We start from the raw sequence: 19,995 nt of genomic DNA, 5'->3' as shown, positions 1-19,995 counted from the left end.
GTACAACCAGGAAAGTGTGCTTACCTGTGTGTGCATGTCACAAGGGTTGGATGAGGTCTTTAATTCTAAAGCAGCCTTTCCAAACTCTACTGACCCAGCCAGCATGGCCGATGGTCAGAAATTATGGGAACTGTAATCCAGCAACATCTGGGGACCCAAAGGTTGGGAAAGGCTGTTCTAAAGCATTGTTCAGAGAAGAATTTGGGGCTTGGAATTGTAGGCTGGGGATTGTGCTTGGAACAGGCAAAATTAATCACCTATGTTTGATTAAGGAAGGGACCTGGTGTTAAAAATGTTCCAGCTAGTAAAGAACATTCTGTACTCATTAAGAATATGTTTTATTCATGCATTTGAGAAAGCTATTGTGATGTCTTCCAGGAAGTGTACAGGAATTCAATGCCTGCTTCCAGCTTTCAGCAGCAGAAGCTTCGAGTCTGTGAAGTATGCTCAGCCTATCTTGGTCTACATGATAATGACAGGCGGCTTGCTGATCACTTTGGAGGAAAATTGCACTTGGGTTTTATTGAAATAAGAGAGAAGCTTGAAGAACTTAGGGTAAATACATATTACTTAAAACCATTAATTTGAGTAGGTCAACTCTGAGTATGACTTTTGGATATCCTTTTTATATTGCATGGCTGAGTACTCTTTTGTAGATGGTACAACTAATAAATTTATGAAATAATAAAATAACCTCACAGATATAATACATGTAGGTTACTGGCTCAAAAATATTAATAATTGGTATATAAAAAAAGAGGACTCAACATCAAACATAAGAATTTAAATATTTGTTAGTGTCCACTAACTGATTAAAATACTTACAGATTTTATTGTACACTTCTTTCACCTTCATATATCTTCATTTGAGCTTTCCTAGCCTATTGAGTACAGTATGCTGTCAAGAGAAATACACAAGCTTACTAGTCTCCAATTTTGTCTTTGTTTTTCAGAGAATTGTGGCTGATAAACAAGAGAAACGAAACCAAGAGCGTCTAAAGCGAAGAGAAGAAAGAGAGAAGGAAGAAAGGGAGAAGCTAAGGAGGTAAAAATCTGCTTTTGTTAACCAACAAGATAGTACATATTTGCACTTAGATAAGATTTTAGCATTGTGTTCTATTGTTAAATATTTTTTTTAATTATTATTATTTACTATTCACCAGCAGGTCCTAGAGTGTGTTACAGCAATATTAAATTCAATGTTAAAAGCAATTAAAACAAATTACAGTTACTGGAATTGGGTGGGGGTACTGAAAACACATACTCAGATGTCAAAGGCCAGGGTGAAGAGATGCACCTTCAGCATATCACAAAAACTATGTAATGATGGTACCACCTACACCTCTTTGGGGAAGGAATTCTACAACCTAGGAACTACCACAGAAAATGCCCTCTCCTAGTCTACCACCCCTCCAACCTCTGAGGGCAGCGGAAGTACCATGAGGGTCCCCTGTGTCAGTCTTAACACCTGAGAGGATCTGCAGGGAAGGAGGCAGTCTTTCAGATATTTGGAGCCTACATCGTCTTGGGCTTCTAAACACTAATGAATTGGGAATTGAATTGGGGCCAGAAACAAACTGGCAACCAATTTTAGTTGCATGTGAGATTTTACTGCCATGTGACTAGCCACAACATTTTACTTGGAGAATGTTCTATCCTTTAAGTGTTAACATTTTGTTATATTCTCTATAGGTTTCATTTATTTGGCAAATAACTGATTTTAAAATGCTTATGTACTTTGAAAAATGCATCTGTAGTTTTCGTTAACAATGAAAAATGGAATAGATAGCATATATGCATCATTTGGTGCAAGATCTGGGGGTCGACCTGGATTTTGTACTCCAGGTGAGCATTAGCTGTGCATTTGCTTACAAAATACATCACTTTCATGATGCCTTCTTCCAAATAGTGTGTTATGCAAATAGGCTGTTCAGCATAAACATTTACCTGTATTTTAACTTGTTTTCAGATCTCGATCCCATAGCAAGAATCCCAAAAGGTAGGATACAGTCCCTTTTTCCTATAAATTTTCCCAGCTGGAATCAAATCTTATCAAATGTTATTAAACAAAGAGGTCCTTCCCTGGAGAAGTCCTGATTCCGTGCACAACAATGGAGCATTTGATTGTTGACCTTCAGAATCCCAAGTGATTCATCAACAACTGTGGAGAAGTTACACTGCGTTACAACCACATCTCATTTCAGAATATAGTGTATTTCTGCTTCATGTTGCTGGAAAACTGGAATCCTTAGTCCTGATTATTAATGTCGAAATCGATGGTAGGTGTTTTAGTTGAGATAGGTCTTCTGTAGAATTGGAACTTCATGAGCCACCTTGGACTCTACTGGAATCACTTTGGCTATGGGCCATATTGTTACTGGGTGTTAAACTCTCACTTGGGGTTTAAAATACAAGGAAGTGTTAAATTGATTGCTTTTTCAGATCAATGGAAATGTTTGTTTAGACTGAGCATAGGTTTGCATGACTTTTTAGGTCCAGAAGTTCCAAATTCCTGCGTGATGTGTCCTAGAGTGCTGTTGCTGCCCTGCCGCTGGCACACAATGTAGAAAGTTACTGTTCTTAGTAGTAGTTAAGAACAACTAAGATTTTCAGGTATGAAGCTACAGTGTTCTTCATCTGCCTCAAAGCATTGTGCTAAACTCCCAAAACTTGCAAAATTTTGGGCAGCGGAAATTGATCCAATAAGAGATGTTTCATGGAGAGCTGACCCAATAGGTCCTATTAATAAAATTGTTAACTCATCCACTGTAAATCTCTTTTCAGATCAAGATCCCAAGATCGCCGTAGACATCGATCTCGTTCCTCCTCACGTGAACGAAAGAAAAGAACTCGCTCCAGATCCCGTGAGAAACGTCACCGTCACAGGTCTCGTTCGACCAGTCGTAGTAGGAGCCGCAGCCACCAGAGAAGTAGGCATAGTTCCAGGGACAGGAGCAGAGAACGCAGTTCTAAAAAAAGGTAACATTTAGGTCAGCAAAAGGAACAGCTGATGCCTCTTATTTTACTAGTTTCTGTGGGGAAAAGATGGTACAGATATCATCCTGTCTTTAACAGTAGTTAGCATACTGTCAAAGGAGGTACGAGTCTTTTGTAATGGGTATGTTTAGAACAATTTGCTCCAGAATCATTTAATTATACTCCACTGACATTTTTATATTGAAATGCAAGTCTTAGTATGTATATAACATTCTCTAAGATTATACTTATCCTGAGCGTTTTCACTTTTTTTATTTAGATGGTTTATATACTGTCCTTTGCACAAGCCATAGGGTGGTTAATAACAAAGTCAAATAAGATAAAAAGAATACATAAAATAACACAGTCCTTAAAATGCACAAGTCATAGCAGTTCACTAAATAGCACTTTAGTAATAGCAGCAAATAATCCTGTTTATCCACCAAATGCCCACAAAAAAGGTGCATCTTAACCAGCTACATACTTCAGTAGGGAGGGAGCTCCACATATGTGGAGCCTTCACTGAAAAGGCCCTTTCCTGGTCCACCACACCACATACTTCATCCTGTTTAGGAACCAGCCTCATCTGTTCATCTGAAAAACATTGAAAGGTCGATACAGAAGAAGGTATTCTTGCATGCATTTGGGTCTCTAGCCATTTAGGGCTTTACACATCAAACTAAGTTTGTATCATATCATGTATTCTATTTCAAATCTTCAGGGGAGTGTGCCCACATTGAAGTCACAAGGATAGCGCACATACCCGGTGTAGATGCGTGGGCATGTATCAGCAAATTGTGAGGATGGAGAGCAAGACTTTAAGAAGTACAACAAATATTTAGGGGAACCTCCTCCCCAAACAGCTCAATGAGGACTGAGCACACTCCTATGTAGGTGGAGGAGGAATGGAATGTCATGGAAAAAGAGAAGGGAAGAAGAAACACATACAGTAGGGCCCCACTCATACAGCGGGTTATGTTCCAGACCCCTGCCGAAAGGCAAAAATCGCCGGAAAGTGGGACATAGCCCGAAGCCTGCTGCTGCTCCGGCGCAATCAACTGTACAGTACAGCTGATCGCACACTACAGCTGATCATTGTCAGCTGTAGCACGGCGGCTGTAGCTCCCCAGCTACAGCTGATCGTGCACTACAGCTGAAGCGCGGGGAGCTCCAGCAGCTGCGCTACAGCTGACAGCACTTGTCCCCTGAAGCTCCCCACACTACAGCTGATCGCCCCGCTGGTGCCGTATTAGTGGTATGCCGAAAAGCAGGGCTCCAAAATGCGGGGCCCTACTGTAAATATAAAAAGGTTAGCCAGAACCTTCTCATTGTCTTGATAGGTCATTTTCTGGCTTAGGGACTGAAATGTTCATAGAAATCAATGAAGAAATCCAAGATTTTAATGTAGCTGGACTTAGGCACCAGTGTCTACCCATTCCCCGTTCTATGCACACAAACTCTCAAAAGGTAGCAGCAAAGATAAAAATTCCTGCTCTTTCTAATTTCTCATTTAGTATGGAATGGTTTTAAAAATAACCTAGCTAAAATAAATTCCAAAACCAGTGCACCTCGCTTGTCCATACAAGGTTGGAAGGGAGTTATGGCTGGGAGAGAGTGGCTTATGATATCCCTGCAGTGCAGTACACAATTTAGAGCAGGGACTCCTGCCTTTGATAACTTTTGTTGTTTTAGCCCCCTAAGGCTCAGGTAATGTATGCACACCAGGGATACACTTCAACATTTTGGTTTGTCTGCTGCTGTATTGTGTTTGTGTTATGGTTTTAAGATGCTGGTAATGTTTACTGGTTCTATGAATTTTATGTTAATGTATTTTAATAATTGTGTTTGATGAAATACTGTATACCACCCTGAGAACCTTCAAGTTGAAGAGCAAGTTAAAAATTCAATAAATAATAATAATTAGTAAAAATAATTATGCTTCTATATATACTAATAGCAAATTCAAAGTTATGCTGTCCTTGTGGCCAAAAATGGGGCTAATGAGGAGAAAAAGCAATCTCCTATAAGAAGGCCTTGATAAGCTCAAACACTGAAGAGGAACCTTCCACATTGAAATATGTTGTAGGTTCCTCTTTAAAAAATTAATAGTGCAATTCTGTATATGCCTAATTAGAAGTAAGCCCTACTGAGTTCAGTGGCATTTACTCTCAGGTAAGTGACCATACGACTTGCAGCCTAAATCTTGGTATTCTCTGGGGTACTTTTTGGTTACACATTTTTTGTTTAGGGCAATGAGGGAATATTTCCTATTTTGAATTATGTGGATCAGCATGCTGCCTCTCTGTCAGTGTTTTTTCTCCCCTGCTTCAGCCTTGGATAATTTCAGCCCAGCTGGGTATGCCTGTATCTGTTTTACTCAGAACACATTTGGTCTTCATAAATGAGGTGGAGCCTCCATGATTATCTGATCTTAGTAGGAAAAAAGTTAATACTCGAATTATTTGTCTAACTCGGGTCTTTCAGACTTCAGGAATGTGTTTCAATGTCACCTGCATTGCTATATTCACCATTAATTGTGTGTAACTGTGTGGGTAGTGAGCATGGTTCTAGACCTCCTGGTACTGTTTATATATTGCCCCAAGGAGATCGTCAAATCACTGGCATTTTCCTTAGGTGGTCCGACATCACGTGGGATATAGCGCCATCTAGCGTCCGAAGGCAAGAATGGATCAAAGTCAAGACCTGGGGCATCAAGCCCCTCCCACCCCAGTTCATTCTTGCCTTCGTTCGTTCGAGGCGTTTGGATCTTCTTTAGCATAGCTAAGTTTGGGATTTAGTGTGAGCGTCTGTGATTTCCTCTCGTTCCCTACGTCCCTCACTTTGCGTGTTGTCTGGGACGTTTTTGGGGTTTTTTTATTTTATTTTTTGGATCATTTGCTTCCCCCCTTTAGTCCCTTCGTTGGGGAATCCGGCGGCTGCCGTTTTCCCTTTGGGCTCCCGTCTCTGAGAGACGAGCCTTTACTGAGAGTCGCGGCTGCGGCTCTCTCGTCAGTCCCCTTTTTTTGCCTTACCGCCGTCTCTCGCTCAGGCGGCGGCCGCTTTGCTATGAGCTGCGGCAGTGGCTCTCTTTTCAGCCCTTCATTGCCTTGCCGCCGTCTCTTCAGGCGGCGGCCGTTTTTTACTGTTTTTTACCTCTCTGGGAACCGCAGCTGCTGCTCCCTTAGCTACTTTTACCGCCAGTTTAATAACGGCGGCAGCTAGTATTTGGAGGCTGCAGTCTCCTTTTGGCGAGTGGCGGTTGGAGCTCGCTCCTGTGGCCCCTTTAACTTTTTTACCGCCTGCCTTTCTCTCAGGCAGCGGCGGCTTGTCCTTGTCAATTCAGGCCTTTTTGCCTGAGACGAGCCTTGGCCGGGAGCTAGCGGTGGCAGCTTCTCCTTTGTTCCTTGCCGCCGGTTTTGCTTTTTATCCGGGCTTGGGTGACGCTTGCAGGCTTGCAGCCTGACTGGGAGCCTGCGGGTGCAGCTTCCCCCCTTTTGCCGCCAGCTTTGATTCTCAGGCGGCAGCGGCGGCGCTGTAATTTTACAGACAGTGCTTGGAGCCCTTGTACCTCTTTTCCTAACTTTTGCCTGACAGATGCATGTGGAACTTTTTTGTCCGTCCACCCTTGCTCTTTCTCCTTCCCGGGCGCCATTTGTTTTCTAGTTTCCTGCCCTTTTTGCGGGCGCCATTTGTTTTGCCCCCTTTTCCCGCCTTTTCTGTTCTCCTTTGATTGACATTTGGTGCTGTACATCTCCCCACCTGTGGGCGTGTGCCAAGCCCTTTCCCCACGATGGTGTTCTGTGTGACGTAATTCAGAGTAATTGGACTGTTTATTATTTTCATGTGCATAATCAAAAGGCATATCTGCACAAACATGCTTAGTTCCACAACTGCTCCATTGTGCATTTGGGAAGGCGTGTACTGAAGACCCTCGCCACACCGCACCCCCCACCTCTGTGCGTGTGTTGGTATTAGTCCCTCACCACACCGCACCTCCCACCTCTGTGCGTGTGTAGGTGATATATTACATAGACTACATCTCTGTGCCTGCACAATGGTGGAACAACAAGAGGCACATTCATCTGGGACAAAGCTGCCTTGCAAGACCTCACATCACAAGTCTGCTAAGAAAAACAACCCAGGCTGCACGTCAAGGCCGTGGCTAAAACCAAGCATCTGCCTAGCCGCACTACGCCAAGCGACCCTGTTATTTTTTCATCCCGCCTTCTGACGCTGCTGGTCAGGAAGGTTTAACAACCCTCTTTCACTCGCCAGCCGTGTTGTCTGAGGATGACTTCGAGGGGTTTCCTAACCAGCCTGTGGACTGACCCCCTCAATCCACTTTACCACCTGTGACTCATACGTCTCACCGGTCCAGTGAACCCCCTGCAGCTGTGCCTCTACAAGGACTACAGCCTTCTTTTTACAAGGCCCTTCAGTATAGTTGCAGTGTGTGTGCTGCAGGGTAAAGAGAATCCTACACAACGCCCTCCAGTATAGGAGCCTGGATGTGTACTGAGGCTGGTTACTGAGCCTGTTTGGAACCATACATTCTCCCCCATCCGTGGGTGTGTACTAAGGCTATTTGGAACTACATTCTCCCCCATCCGTGGGTGTGTACTAATGCTGTTCGGGACTGTACATTCTCCCCCATCCGTGGCCGTGTACTAAGGCTGTGTGGAACTGTACATTCTCACCCATACGCGTACTAAGGCTATTTGGAACTGTACATTCTTCCCCCCTGGGGGCGTGTACTGACCTTTCTCATCATATGACTTATCTGCACAGCAGCTGCACTGCACCCCTGCTACGTATTTACCAAAGTGCATTTCGGACTGTACATTCTCGCCCACCTGTGGCCGTGCACTGAAGTGTGTGTTAGTGATATATATATATACTGTACATTCTCCCCCATCTGTGGGCATGTACAGCAGCGTATGTTGGTGATATATCCCGTACATTCTCCCCCATCTGTGTGGCGTGTACAAGGAGTGTGTTGGTGTTATATAATGCACCCCCCCACCTTGTGCGATGGGCACAGCAACCGTGTGAGGCCCCAGGACATCTCCGTGTAATAAGTGCAAGCAACCCAGACTTCATTCGAAGGCTGTCGCCAAAACCACACACTTATCTGGCCACACCGCTGCCAGGAAAGCACGATACATGTCTGTCCCGACTTCAGAGGCTGCTGGCTATGACTGATTAACAGCCCTCTTTCATGCACCCGCCAGCTCGTCTGAGGATGTCTTTGAAGGGCCCCCTAGCCAACCTACTGGGAACTGTCCTTCTCAACCCAAGTCATCAACTGGGGCTCATCTCGCTGGTCTGATGAGACCACTGCTAATTGGCCTCAACAAAGGCACCAGCCTCTGCTCCGCCAAGTGCAGTCAGTGCCCTCGGATCCACAGAGGGCTGCTCTTGCCCCTCATCTGGGTTTACAGTTGTCCCCTGAGTTTCTCCCACAGTTGCAGGACTTACTGGGCTTCTTCTCACAAGTGCAGTCAGGGTCACAGGCCAATCCTTTTCTTCAGCTAAATGCGCAAGGACATTCTGGCGCTATGAGACATTGTGGCTGCAGTGAAGCAAATCCACCACCCTCACCAAATCCTTCTGATGTCGCTGGAGGCAGGATTGGCGATGGGACTACCGGTTCAGAGGATCCCTCGTATTCCCTTCTAGCCGAGGGAGGTGAGTGGAGCGTTGCTTTAGAACAGGAGAAGGATCCATAGAACAGGAGGAGGATGTTTCATATGGCAGACTACCCCTCGCTTGTACTGTTTTGGACACCTTATGCCTCCAAACTTTCAAGAATGATTCTGCTATTCCCTCTGTGTAAGGGGCCAAGGTTTTGAGACTTCCAGGATCGCACTACCTCCTGTGCCAGATCCATTGACAAATTGGCCAAAGGACAATGGGCTCGCCCGCAGCAGGCACGTCATTTTCTGCCCTCACCATAATCATGAGACTACCGCCTTAGCCTTGCGGGCTTCTGCTGCAATTTTAATATTCTCTAGAGGTTTTATGATGTGGCTGGATAATTTCTTAGACGACCCTAATCCAGGTCCGGTGAGTCTAAGAAAGGGCCTGCTAATAATTGTCTGCCTATGTAGTGCACTGTGGCAATACTGCATCTTCTCCATTGTGTGCGTGTATCTACCTGGCCTGGTGCCATATTGAAGAACCTAGCCTCCATGGTACATCCACCTTCCTCAATCCATACTGCCTTACGTGGATGACTCTCTTGCTCTTACTTGTCGTGTGCGCAGGAGCAATACCGTACCTTCCCCATTGTGCGTGTCTCCTGATTTGGACATGACAGACCAGCCTCAGGGACAAGCCAACAGTACAATGCCCGGACGCAACTCAAAGTACAAGTATTCCAGCCTTCACTCCACAGCTGTCGACGCAACCAACCATTTAAAGACAGGAGCAGTACTACATCTTCCCTTGTTTGCATGTACTGACCTCTCTCCAAATCACTCCTCCTACCTTTGCACGTTTGTTGATGGCATATACCGCAACTCCTGCTTTATGCGTGTATATGACGAAATATCAGCGGCCAGACGCCTACTAGCGTGCATATTTTCTAATACGGCCAGATGACAGGTGAGTGTGGACCAGCCCAGGCAACAGGTGAGTCCATATCATGTAACTAACCTCTCGCCCTTTTTGGCTGGTAGCCCGCCAGACCGGGCAGAAGTTTCTTCTCTTATTTGCTGGGGCAGATTGACCGGTGACCATTTTATTACCTTCACCTCCAGTGGGCCCCTGTCAGAGGTCTCTACTCAGGCATAAGAGCCATATCCAGATGAGCAGCCTGCCGCTACTGCAGAGTAATAAGGAGCTCTTTGCTGTTCCTATCAGACCACAGGCAACATTTTGCGGAGGGACACTCTCACTGCAACTCCCCACTGTGTCCCAAGTTCCAGACCGCTGTGGAAGGACGCCCTCTTTGTCTCTTCCCACTCTGTTCAGTTGTTTTGATTATTACAGGTACTTCTTGGCTACAAGTTCCTGGCTTCGTCTGTATTTGATGGTGTTTGCATTTTCTTGCCCGGGGATACTTCTCTGGGCTGTTCAAAGGTTATTCGATCCCATCTACCACATGGAGCCTCTTGGCGAAGTTTACAATTGGCCGACATATCCAGACAAGCGGGCTGCTGCTGTCGCAGAACAAGGTTATGTTATCTACGATCCTGTTTCGCAAGACCAAAGATGCCAGACCATAGACATACCAGGGCGGAAGGGCACTCTCATGGGTTCTCTCCACTGCGTACAATTATCCTAGCACTCAGGACTCGCTCCTCTCCCTTCTTGAATCATGTTAGGTTTTACGGTCCCTGTCAGGCCAGGAACTACGCCAATGCAGAAGGACACACTCAATGCCCCTCCCCACTGAGTGTGACTTTGGTTCTCAGAGGTTGCCACATCCCCTTCTTAGATATGTGGTTAGGCTGATTTTATGAGTCAATGCTCCCTCTCCTGAGGTGCTTGTGTGCTTGCCTCACTGGGTTTTGGAGCTAATTAGAGGCAGATTGCTCCTCTGCCTCTGTTAAACAGCTTGAGCTTGCTCTTATCACTCTCCTCTCCCTGGGGCAGCTCTCTTTGGCTAGACTGCATTTAGAGTCACTTGGTTGGGCCCTTTCTGACCTCTCCGTTCTGCTTCTCTTCCTCTCAGAGGTTGCTTTTGAGCTGGGCCGGCTTCCTTCTACTGTGTGGGCATATTTGTAGCCAGATAGCCCCGTGTTGGGATTCTAAATGTCGTCATTTAGGAACAGCACAGCTATAGCCATTTTCTTCAGCTGGCCAGGGTCCTGGTCAGGGCCTGGCGCTCGCTAGATGTCCGGAGGGCCCTCAAGACCTACCTGTCTCGCACCCAGGACATACGGTCAACGGATTCCTTATTTGTATCCTTTCACCCGCGTACTCTGGGGAAAAAGGTGTCCAGCTCCACGTTATCTTGTTGGTTGCATGCCTGTATTGCATTGGCCTATGAGTCCCTTCAGCTGCCAGTGCCTCGTAACGTAACGGCACATTCCACTAGGTCAGCTGCCACTACGGCTGCCTTCGCAACCAATGCTCCTCTAGCAGAGATTTGCAGAGCAGCTGTGTGGTCTACCCCAAATTCTTTCATAAGACATTATAAGATAGACCGTTACGCTTCTGCTGATGCCTCCTTCGGGAGGTGTGTGTTACAACAGGTTATGTCTACTGAGTAACCAGGAGGCGGTCCCTCCCTATTAGGGCCTGCTTTGGTACATCCCACGTGATGTCGGACCACCTAAGGAAAATGTACCATTGGTATCACCTGAAGGGTGATTTTCTTAGGTGGTCCGACATCACGGCCCTCCCCTTTTGGAGGATATTGGGGTTTTTTGTTACCTTACCAATTATCACTCTTCAGAGTTATAATATTTAAACTTTTTTGCCAAGTCAACACCAATTTGGACTTGTTTAATATGCTTGCGATCTTTGGGTCATGTTTTGGGACACTGTTTCCTTGCTGTTAGGCCCGTTGGCCTTTTCTGTCTTTTCAGATATGTCTCTCACTTCGGTCTCGTCACGAATGAACTGGGGTGGGAGGGGCGTGATGCCCCAGGTCTTGACTTCGATTGATTCTTGCCTTTGGACGCTAGATGGTGCTATATCCCACGTGATGTCGGACCACCTAAGAAAATCACCCTTCAGGTGATACCAATGGTACATTCTTTCAATATCACCATCAACCCTATTGACCAAGCCTGAAGTGGTTGGTAGTGGTGGTGCAATATCTCCCTTGCTCCTTATATTCAGACTGTCATCAAATCCTATTGCTTTTCTCCCTACACACCTCTTCTCACTTTCTTGACCAAAGTTCTGGTTCATGCCTTGCTAATCTTCTGTTGTAGTTAAATTCACTGATAGGAAAAAAACCTTGCGGTTTAAGAACGTACCTATACCCCACAGCTATTTCTATCAAACTTTAAAAAGCAGATAAATTGGGCAGCTATAGTGAATGCACCAGGGGAGCAGGAGACCTGAACTCCTCTCTGAGATATTGTACTGCCCTACAAATTGGTCAAAATGCAAAGACAATTTGGGTTAGTCTTTCACAGTCCAATCCACTTCCTGTGTAGCTTGGAAGAATTTGGTAACATGTGCCTCTGAGCATATGGTGAGTGGTGGCAACACCTGCCATCTCCAAAGATGGAGAATTATATTTTTGTATGTTTGTTGGTGTTCTTACTTTGCACCTTTCCTGTGTACTAATGTTTCTACAGAGAATCTAATCTAGAAAATTTTATTTCCCTCTTTATTCATCCTAGAAATCTCTGTCAATTTTATTTTTATTAATTTCAACACCTTTTATTGGTCAATGTCATATGATGGTGAAGACAGCCTTTTGTGTTTCAAATTGGAGGTTATGTTCTGTTTCTATTTTGGGTGCATTAACAGTGCAATCTGAAACTGCAGTTTGATGTAAAATCAGACTGATTACAATATGTTGCTACTTCAGCAATGACTCTAGCTGTTGGAAAAAAGAGGATGCATGTTTTCAGCCTGTTATGTTTAAACTACTTCATTTAAGGTATGGTGGGCACAGGTCAATTAAAAACATAGAACACACCTAGCATTTTGCTATAATATATTTCACCTCCCACTGTTTTATCTTGTGCAAATTGAGATACTCCTGAGGTCCACTGGAGACTATTCTGCAGAAGTCAGTGCCATTATTCCACAATTATGTTTGGAGTTTTTTTAGTGTAAATTTTGCAAAGTGTTGCTGTACTTCACATATTCACAGAAATAGAAACAAAAGAAATTGATTTACTATAGGAAACTTCATTAAAATTGCAAAGGAAATCAGACATATTCAAAGTGACCATCTGAACTATATCAACTGTCTTAGTAATGTTACTTCCTCCCTGTTAAAACAAGATCAGCACATGTCTTGTTTCTATTTTTTGGGCTGATTGCAGGTGTTGCCACCACTCACCATATGCTCAGAGGCACATGTTACCAAATTCTTCCAAGCTACACAGGAAGTGGATTGGACTGTGAAAGAGCAACCCAACTTGTGTTTGCATTTTGACCAATTTGTAGGGCAGTACAATATCTCAGAGAGGAGTTCAGGTCTCCTGCTCCCCTGGTGCATTCACTATAGCTGCCCAATTTATTTGCTTTTTAAAGTTTGATAGAAATATCTGTGGGCTATAGGTACGTTCTTAAACCGCAAGGTTTTTTGCCTATTAGTGAATTTCCCTGCTTTTTAATCTGGGAGGTAAGAAATGGGATCCTGTCCAAGTTTGCTGAGAATGGATTGATCATTTGCATGCTTATTGAGTTCAATGGGATTTAATCCTATGCAATCTTGGTTAGGATAGGAAAAACTGACCATGGGGGGGAGGAGTGGGAGTGGGAAGGGGAAGGAGCATATTGGAGGGGGGCAAAGGAAGGGGGAGGGGAGGTCAGGTTTGATCATTTGCATGCTTATAGAGTTCAGTGGTATTTCCGTGCAATCATGCTTAAGATAGGTAGAACTGACCATGGGGAGGGGGAAGGGGACAGAGGGGATTGGAAGGGGATGGGGAGTGAGGGCAAAGGAAGGGGGAGGGAGGGGATAGGAGGGAGGAGAAGGGAGTGTGGGTTTGATCATTTACATACTTTTTGAGTTCAGTGGGATTTATTTCTGCGCAATCATGTTTGAAAATGGAAGTGGACTGCCTTCAAGTCGATCCCGACATATGGTGACCCTATGAATAGGGTTTTCATGGTAAAAGGTATTCAGAGGTGGTTTTACCATTGCCTTCCTCTGAGGCTGAGAGGCAGTGACTGGCCCAAGGTCACCCAGTGAGCTTCATGGCTGTGTGGGGATTCAAGCCCTGATCTCCCAGTTCGTAGTCCAACACTGACCTGGGGGAGGGGAGGGGAGGGGGAGGGGGAGGGGAGGAGATTGGATGGGTGGTCACTGGGCGGAAGGAAATCCCCTTTCTTTTCCAAAAGGAAAAATTGTGAATGGTATCATTGCTTTTTCAGCGTTTCCCCCACCTTTTTATTCTACAGCAGGCACATGTAGCTTCCCACCCAAATTTAAGCCAAAGCTGGCCCTGGCCACATCCACACCAGACCTTTATTTCACTTTGGACAGTCATGGCTTCTCTCAAAGAATGCTGGGAAGTGTAGTTAGTGAAGTGTGCTGAGAGTTGCTAGGAGATGCCCTGTTCCCCTCACAGACTTCAATCACAGTGGCTGACCGTTAAACCAGTCTGGCCACTGAAGCTGTCTCAGTAGAACAGGAGTCTCTTCTCAACACCCTTCATAAACTACACTTCCCAGGATTCTCTGAGGGAAGCCATGACTGTCTCAAGTGAAATCAAACTCTGGTGTGAGTGTGGCCCCCTGATTAGGCAAGCCCAGCAGCTGTGAGGCTGGCTTTTAGAACACTGACAGTTGGTTCTTACTGAGCATGCCCGCACTTATCACAGGGTCCCATCCAAAATTTATTAAATTAATTAAAAATCAGCCAGGCATTTTTTTTTAACTTTTAAACTGCAGAAGATGAAGGTCAGAGTATGGGGCAAGGTCAGTATTAGGATTACAGGTACTCTGCAAACATAGCTGATTTTTAATGAATTTCAACAGATTATGAGAACACTCGGAGAAAAAAGTCCAAAAGGGCTCTGGAGTTTTTCTCTCTCTTTTTACACTGTCTATTCCAGCCTTTCCCAACTAGTGGGCTACCAGATGTTGTTGGACCACAACTCCCATCAGCCTCAGCCAGCATTGCCAAAGGTCAGGAAAGATGGGAATTGTGGTCCAACAACATCTGGTGGCCCACTAGTTGGGAAACACTGATCTATTCTCTCTGACTGTTTTGTGTATCACCATGAAAATTGAGAGGGTTGTTAAGCAAGTGTTTCTGAGTTCAGGACTATAAGTTTCATAACGTTTTGTTTTGAAATGAGCTTATGGGAAGCATCAGAAAGGCATGGGGGTATTTTCAATTTAACATTGCGGAATGTGAAAAACCCATGCTGGCTATAGTATACAGCCCCTCTCATGGCTGTATAATACTGCAATCTTCTCTTTGGTATTTTCTTAGGCCATCGCAAACCATCTTTTGAAAGGAGATACAGAAAGTTGAAAGAGTGATAAACCTGTGACCTGATAATGTGGAAGGATTCTTAGATCAGTGAGGTCATTCACATGTACATTTGACACCTGCCTATCCTGGTTTGTAAAGCCAGCCAGAGGTTGACTGTTTGGGTGGTGGAAATTATCAGCTCTTCCTTACGTGAGGATTCTATTCCATCCTGCATAAAAATGTAGCTTGTTCTTTGTTTAAAAAAGCCATATTTATATTCCACAGTTCTGAATAAATTATAATCCAGTATCCAGCATTCCATTTTTGAGTGTTAATTGAAAATGTAGTGGAACTAAGCTACTTGAACTGTCTTTTCTTGTCTGAATCTGCCCGTCCTTAGCAGCTGTTGCACCCCTCTTCCATATGCAGTTGCTTTCTGATGCAAAGTTGGTGGCAACACACACAGTGGCTTTCTTTGCTGTGGCATTCAGCATGTATGTATTGTCCTCTCTATATCTGTTCTGGCAATTGAAAGCATTGCTTTTAAAACAAGCTTTTGAGTATGTTGCTTCTTAAGAAATTTAATGGGAATGTGGCTGTTTATGGGTGTTACTGCATTTTTGTTTAGTTTGATAATTATGCTTTAGTGGTTGGATTATTGTTTTTATGCTTGCATTTCTGTTTGTAAGACGCTTTAAGAAACTTTTGTGACAGAGAAAATGGTGTATTATCTGTCAAAATAATAACAATAATAACAAAATAATATTTCTGCACTTATTTTCATGACCTGCACCCAGGATGTCAGTCACTTTCCCCATGCTTTGCATATGCTTAGAGCTCATTTTCAGAATATCTGTGTAGAGCCATGTCAGGATCCCTCCTGCTGCCACCACCTGTCAGGAACAACCTTGTGTGCCCCAGCTCTGGTCACCACCAGTCAGGATCCTGGTTTTTATTTGTTCTCTCACTGGCTCTAGTATAGATCTCGCAAGATCCCACTGCTAGGCAGCACCACCAGCCACTCCCTATTTCACAATATTACCTTGAGACTTTGCCTTAGTCTCCTTCTGGCTTATTGTTACTTTGTGTCTGGGTGCACTTGCAAGCCACAACCCCCCTGTATCTTTGTGTCTATAAGCATACAGCCCTTTGTTGCTCTGGATACTGGATGATGTTACACTATCTCTTCACTGCTGCCACCATTTGATACTGTTTCTCCACCTTGGTAAATACTCTGCCCACCGTTCTGGTCTGTAAAAGCCCCAGCCAAGGATCAGGCTTTTAGTAAACCAAGAAAATATTTATTTATAAACACCAGGAAATAACAAGATTACTTAAGGTATATTTAACAAGCGTATGGTTTTATATATTGCGTTACTCTTTATGTTTCTAGTCATATATAATCTGCCTCAATACTAGCCTAATATAATCCAACCCACAACCAACTCCAACCCACAACAACCGATCCAAAACCACCCTCTCTCAACTGTCATCCTCTCATTTATACCTTCAGCCACTCAAACACTCAGCCAATCATCATACAGCATTCTAGCCCATGTACTCCCCCCTCTCACTCAGTCCACTTACCATATATACTTTAATAAACCTGCACTTACCATATTTACAGTAATATCTATATACAAGGACATCACAAGCCACCACTTGATCTTCCTTCAAATGCCTTCTCAAAACTCATCTTTTTCTTTGAAACCTTTGGCTTTAACCTTTTACCTCCTCCAGTGTCAGCATTTAGCAACCATCTTCAAGTCCAGGTTTATTTTTTTATGATCATAGGTCATCACAGTATGAGAAAAAAAAACTTGCAACAGTAAAGATCTCTCTTTTGTTTATAACTGTTGAAGGTCATACATAGGTGGACAGGGCTGCCAAGAGGAGGTACAGAGGCTACGTATGTACCAAGCCCTGATCTAGGAGGGCCAAATACATGAAAGCCAAGTCAATTCGACATCTATAAAGAGAACCTGCTGTTACCAAGGATGTTTTATTGCTTGCTAAGAAATGAAAGGAAGGAATGCTGACCACCCCCATTTGGAGCTTGGGAGAAGAGCCTCCCAGAACCACAAGAAAAGCAGGATAATCTCATTTTATTGTTGTTGCTGCAAGCCTGATGCAGGACAGCGGAGGATACTGGCCATATTGACTGACGGGTATTTTTTTATTCAGAAGCAACTTTCTAGAAATAAATGAGGCTTCCTTCCTACTGATGAAAAAACGAAAGCAATGTCCCCATCCCAGATTTTCCATGTCCCTCACACACACACACACACACACAGCCTCTACTGGTCTGCTTGTCATCACTGGACTGTTACCTATTAATGCACAGTAACCATAAAACAAAAATATAGAATACAAAATAAATTGGTAAATATAACCATAAAATGATCAAACACCTTACAGCAGCAGCAAGTTAAAATTCCTATAGACTGTACTTTAACACAAGGATACTGTTTTTGTTTAAGGTTACCAAAATGTTTTGTGTGTGCTCATATGTTTTGCTGAGAGATGTGGAACTGCACATGCTTAGAGTATTTGTTGCTTGTTGCCATATTGTTATATATTTGTATCTTGCTTTTCTTCCAAGGAGCTCCAGGCTATGTATGTTGTCTTCCCCCATCCATTACCTTCACAACAGCCCTGTGAAGTAGGCTAGACTGAGAGTTGTGCAGACACCAAAGTTGTGAAACTGTACCTATTTAGAATTTTTCTTGCTTGTTGTTTATCAGGGTTGGCAAACTTTTTCTGGTATTTTGCTGTAAATATCAGGACTATGAAACGTTGCAGTTAAAGCAAGGGGGCCTGTTTTTGTGGCTTTGTGCATGCTTGTTTTTCTTTACATGGTCTGTCAATTACATTTTACATATATATGTATCTTGCTTTCCTCCCAGGAGCTCAGGTTGGGGACATTATCCTCCCCTCCTGTTTTTTATCTTTGTAACAGCCCTATGAGGTAGGCTAGTCTAAGTTAATATATGTACATAAGCACCACATACAGTGTACCCAAGAAATCTGTTGGCATCCCTCTTGGTGGAATTGTATAAAAATAATCTATTGGCACTGGATGCTTGGATTCTGCACCCTTCTATCCATGTGCAAGCTGTTCTCATCCTAAAAAGCCAAGAAGAGGGAACATTCACCTGGCTTGTATGTAATGGCTTGTTTGATTGTTTGAGCCAGCAGTTTAACTATGGCTTGTTTACTGCAAACAAACCACAATCTTGTTGGCTTACAAAACATCATTTTTTTAAAACTGCAGCTTCACATTATGTGTTAACATAGTACCCTTCCTTCATCATTGGTTGTTTGGCAGTCCCACCCCAGACGTTTGCCATACTACGAGAGAATGAGGCAAGAACAGCGGGGGGGGGACAAAATATGATTTGTTTTATCATCTCTGGGACAATTTTTAAACGTGTTGTATTTTTTTCAGATCCTCAAAAGAAAGACCTTCCAGAGATCAAGAACGATCAAGAGACCGTAACAGAACATCACGTGACAAAGAAAAGAGCCCCAGAGAAAAGTCGCCTAGAGACCGAGATTGCAAAGACAGGAAACGTTCCTATGAAAGCGCTAATGGCAGATCAGAAGACAGGAGAAGCTCAGAGGAGCGTGAAGCAGGAGAAATATAACTGGCTGTACATTCACTTGATCCTTTAGCTTCCTATGGAGTTGCATACTGTGGTTTAGTTTACAGTTATTCAAAGGGACACCAGTGAGCAGTTCCACACACTGATCCATTTAGGATAGATGTACAGTGTATAAAAATGGTTATAATGAAGTCTGAATTGACCCTTTTCAATTGATGACAGCTAAAGCAGTGTCCTTTTTCCTCCCTTCCAACAAACTTATACAATATTATTTTCAAAGATCTTGCTTCAAAAAAGACAATTTTATGTACCAAGATGTAGATCTCAATGTTTTATTCTCCTTTTTCAATACAAGTTATAGTGAACAAACTATATTGTGCTATTTGCCTTGGATGCATTCAAACCTTTATAAACTCCTCTGATTTTCCTCCAGTCCAAACAGCAGCACTGAGTGGTTTTTAAAGAGGGAGGGAGGGTCCCCAAGCTTTACTTATCACTATAAGATTGTGTTCTCGGTTACTTCTTGAGAGCCTAGATTTGGGAGTATGTTTAGACAGGTTGTGTGATGGAGAAAATTGAAAGTTTTTTTTACAGTGCCTATTTAGACTTGGAAATTGAACAGCTGTTGCATTTCATCCTTTTAAAAAAAAAATCTACTGAAACCTTGAAATCAAAGCCAGTCCCATATCTCTGTACCACTTGGTTGGTATGTGTTCAGTATACTTGGTTTTTTTCCATAAGACTTTTTCTGCTTTTCTTGCGGGGTGTTAACTGCACATCCTTAATTGTAAAAAAAGAAAACCACCAACAAACCAATCATAATAAAAATAAATAAAAAAATTAAGAATTTTGTCCAGTGAAATAGCTGTGTGTTTCCCGCTCCTTTCCCATAACTAAACTGCTTGTTGCTCACACCCATGCTTTCTATCCAGTCAGTTGTATCTGGAAGCTACATTTATTTATTTATTTTATTTTATTTATATACCGCCCTAAGCCCGGAGGCTTAGTATGATAATACTTTTTTAACTGGAAGGTAACTTTGTGTTTGAGGTACACTGGGGTATTAATAGGTTCCCTTTTATGAAAAAGACTACATTTTGAGGAATAGATACATTATTCTAAATATTCATTATTCATACACAATGTCAGCTTCCACTTGGGGGGTTAGGTGTTATAGCTAAGAACTTGCGTTTGACATGCCTACAGACTTAATGCGCTCTAAACAAAGTTCAAAAATGTATATATCATTGAAAATGTGATTAGATAAACATAGCTTTTCACATATGAAAGCGTACATAGGCTTCCCTTCATTTGTGTGTAGAAATACAGAAGCCTTGGATTTTGAGCTAG

General features: G+C 43.4%; 1 protein-coding gene across 5 annotated transcripts in view; it reads left to right on the top strand.

Annotated features, from left to right (window-relative positions):
• LOC133390547 (putative RNA-binding protein Luc7-like 2) overlaps positions 1–19,531 on the top strand; it is a 59,907-nt gene extending 40,376 nt beyond the window's left edge. For 3 of the 5 annotated variants that reach the window (XM_061639353.1, XM_061639351.1, XM_061639352.1), the window contains exons 7-11: positions 379–555; positions 954–1,045; positions 1,970–1,999; positions 2,785–2,979; positions 18,489–19,531. In XM_061639353.1, coding sequence (XP_061495337.1) covers positions 379–555; positions 954–1,045; positions 1,970–1,999; positions 2,785–2,979; positions 18,489–18,687 — 693 coding nt within the window. In that variant the 3' untranslated portion in view covers positions 18,688–19,531. The remainder of the gene's footprint in view (positions 1–378; positions 556–953; positions 1,046–1,969; positions 2,000–2,784; positions 2,980–18,488) is intronic. The other 2 variants (XM_061639354.1, XM_061639350.1) reach the window with 1 other exon arrangement.
• The last annotated feature ends 464 nt before the right edge of the window (positions 19,532–19,995 follow it).

This window comes from Rhineura floridana, chromosome 8 (assembly GCF_030035675.1).
Source record: "Rhineura floridana isolate rRhiFlo1 chromosome 8, rRhiFlo1.hap2, whole genome shotgun sequence".
Taxonomy (NCBI): domain Eukaryota; kingdom Metazoa; phylum Chordata; class Lepidosauria; order Squamata; family Rhineuridae; genus Rhineura; species Rhineura floridana.
This window is presented reverse-complemented; position numbering and strand designations above follow the sequence as displayed.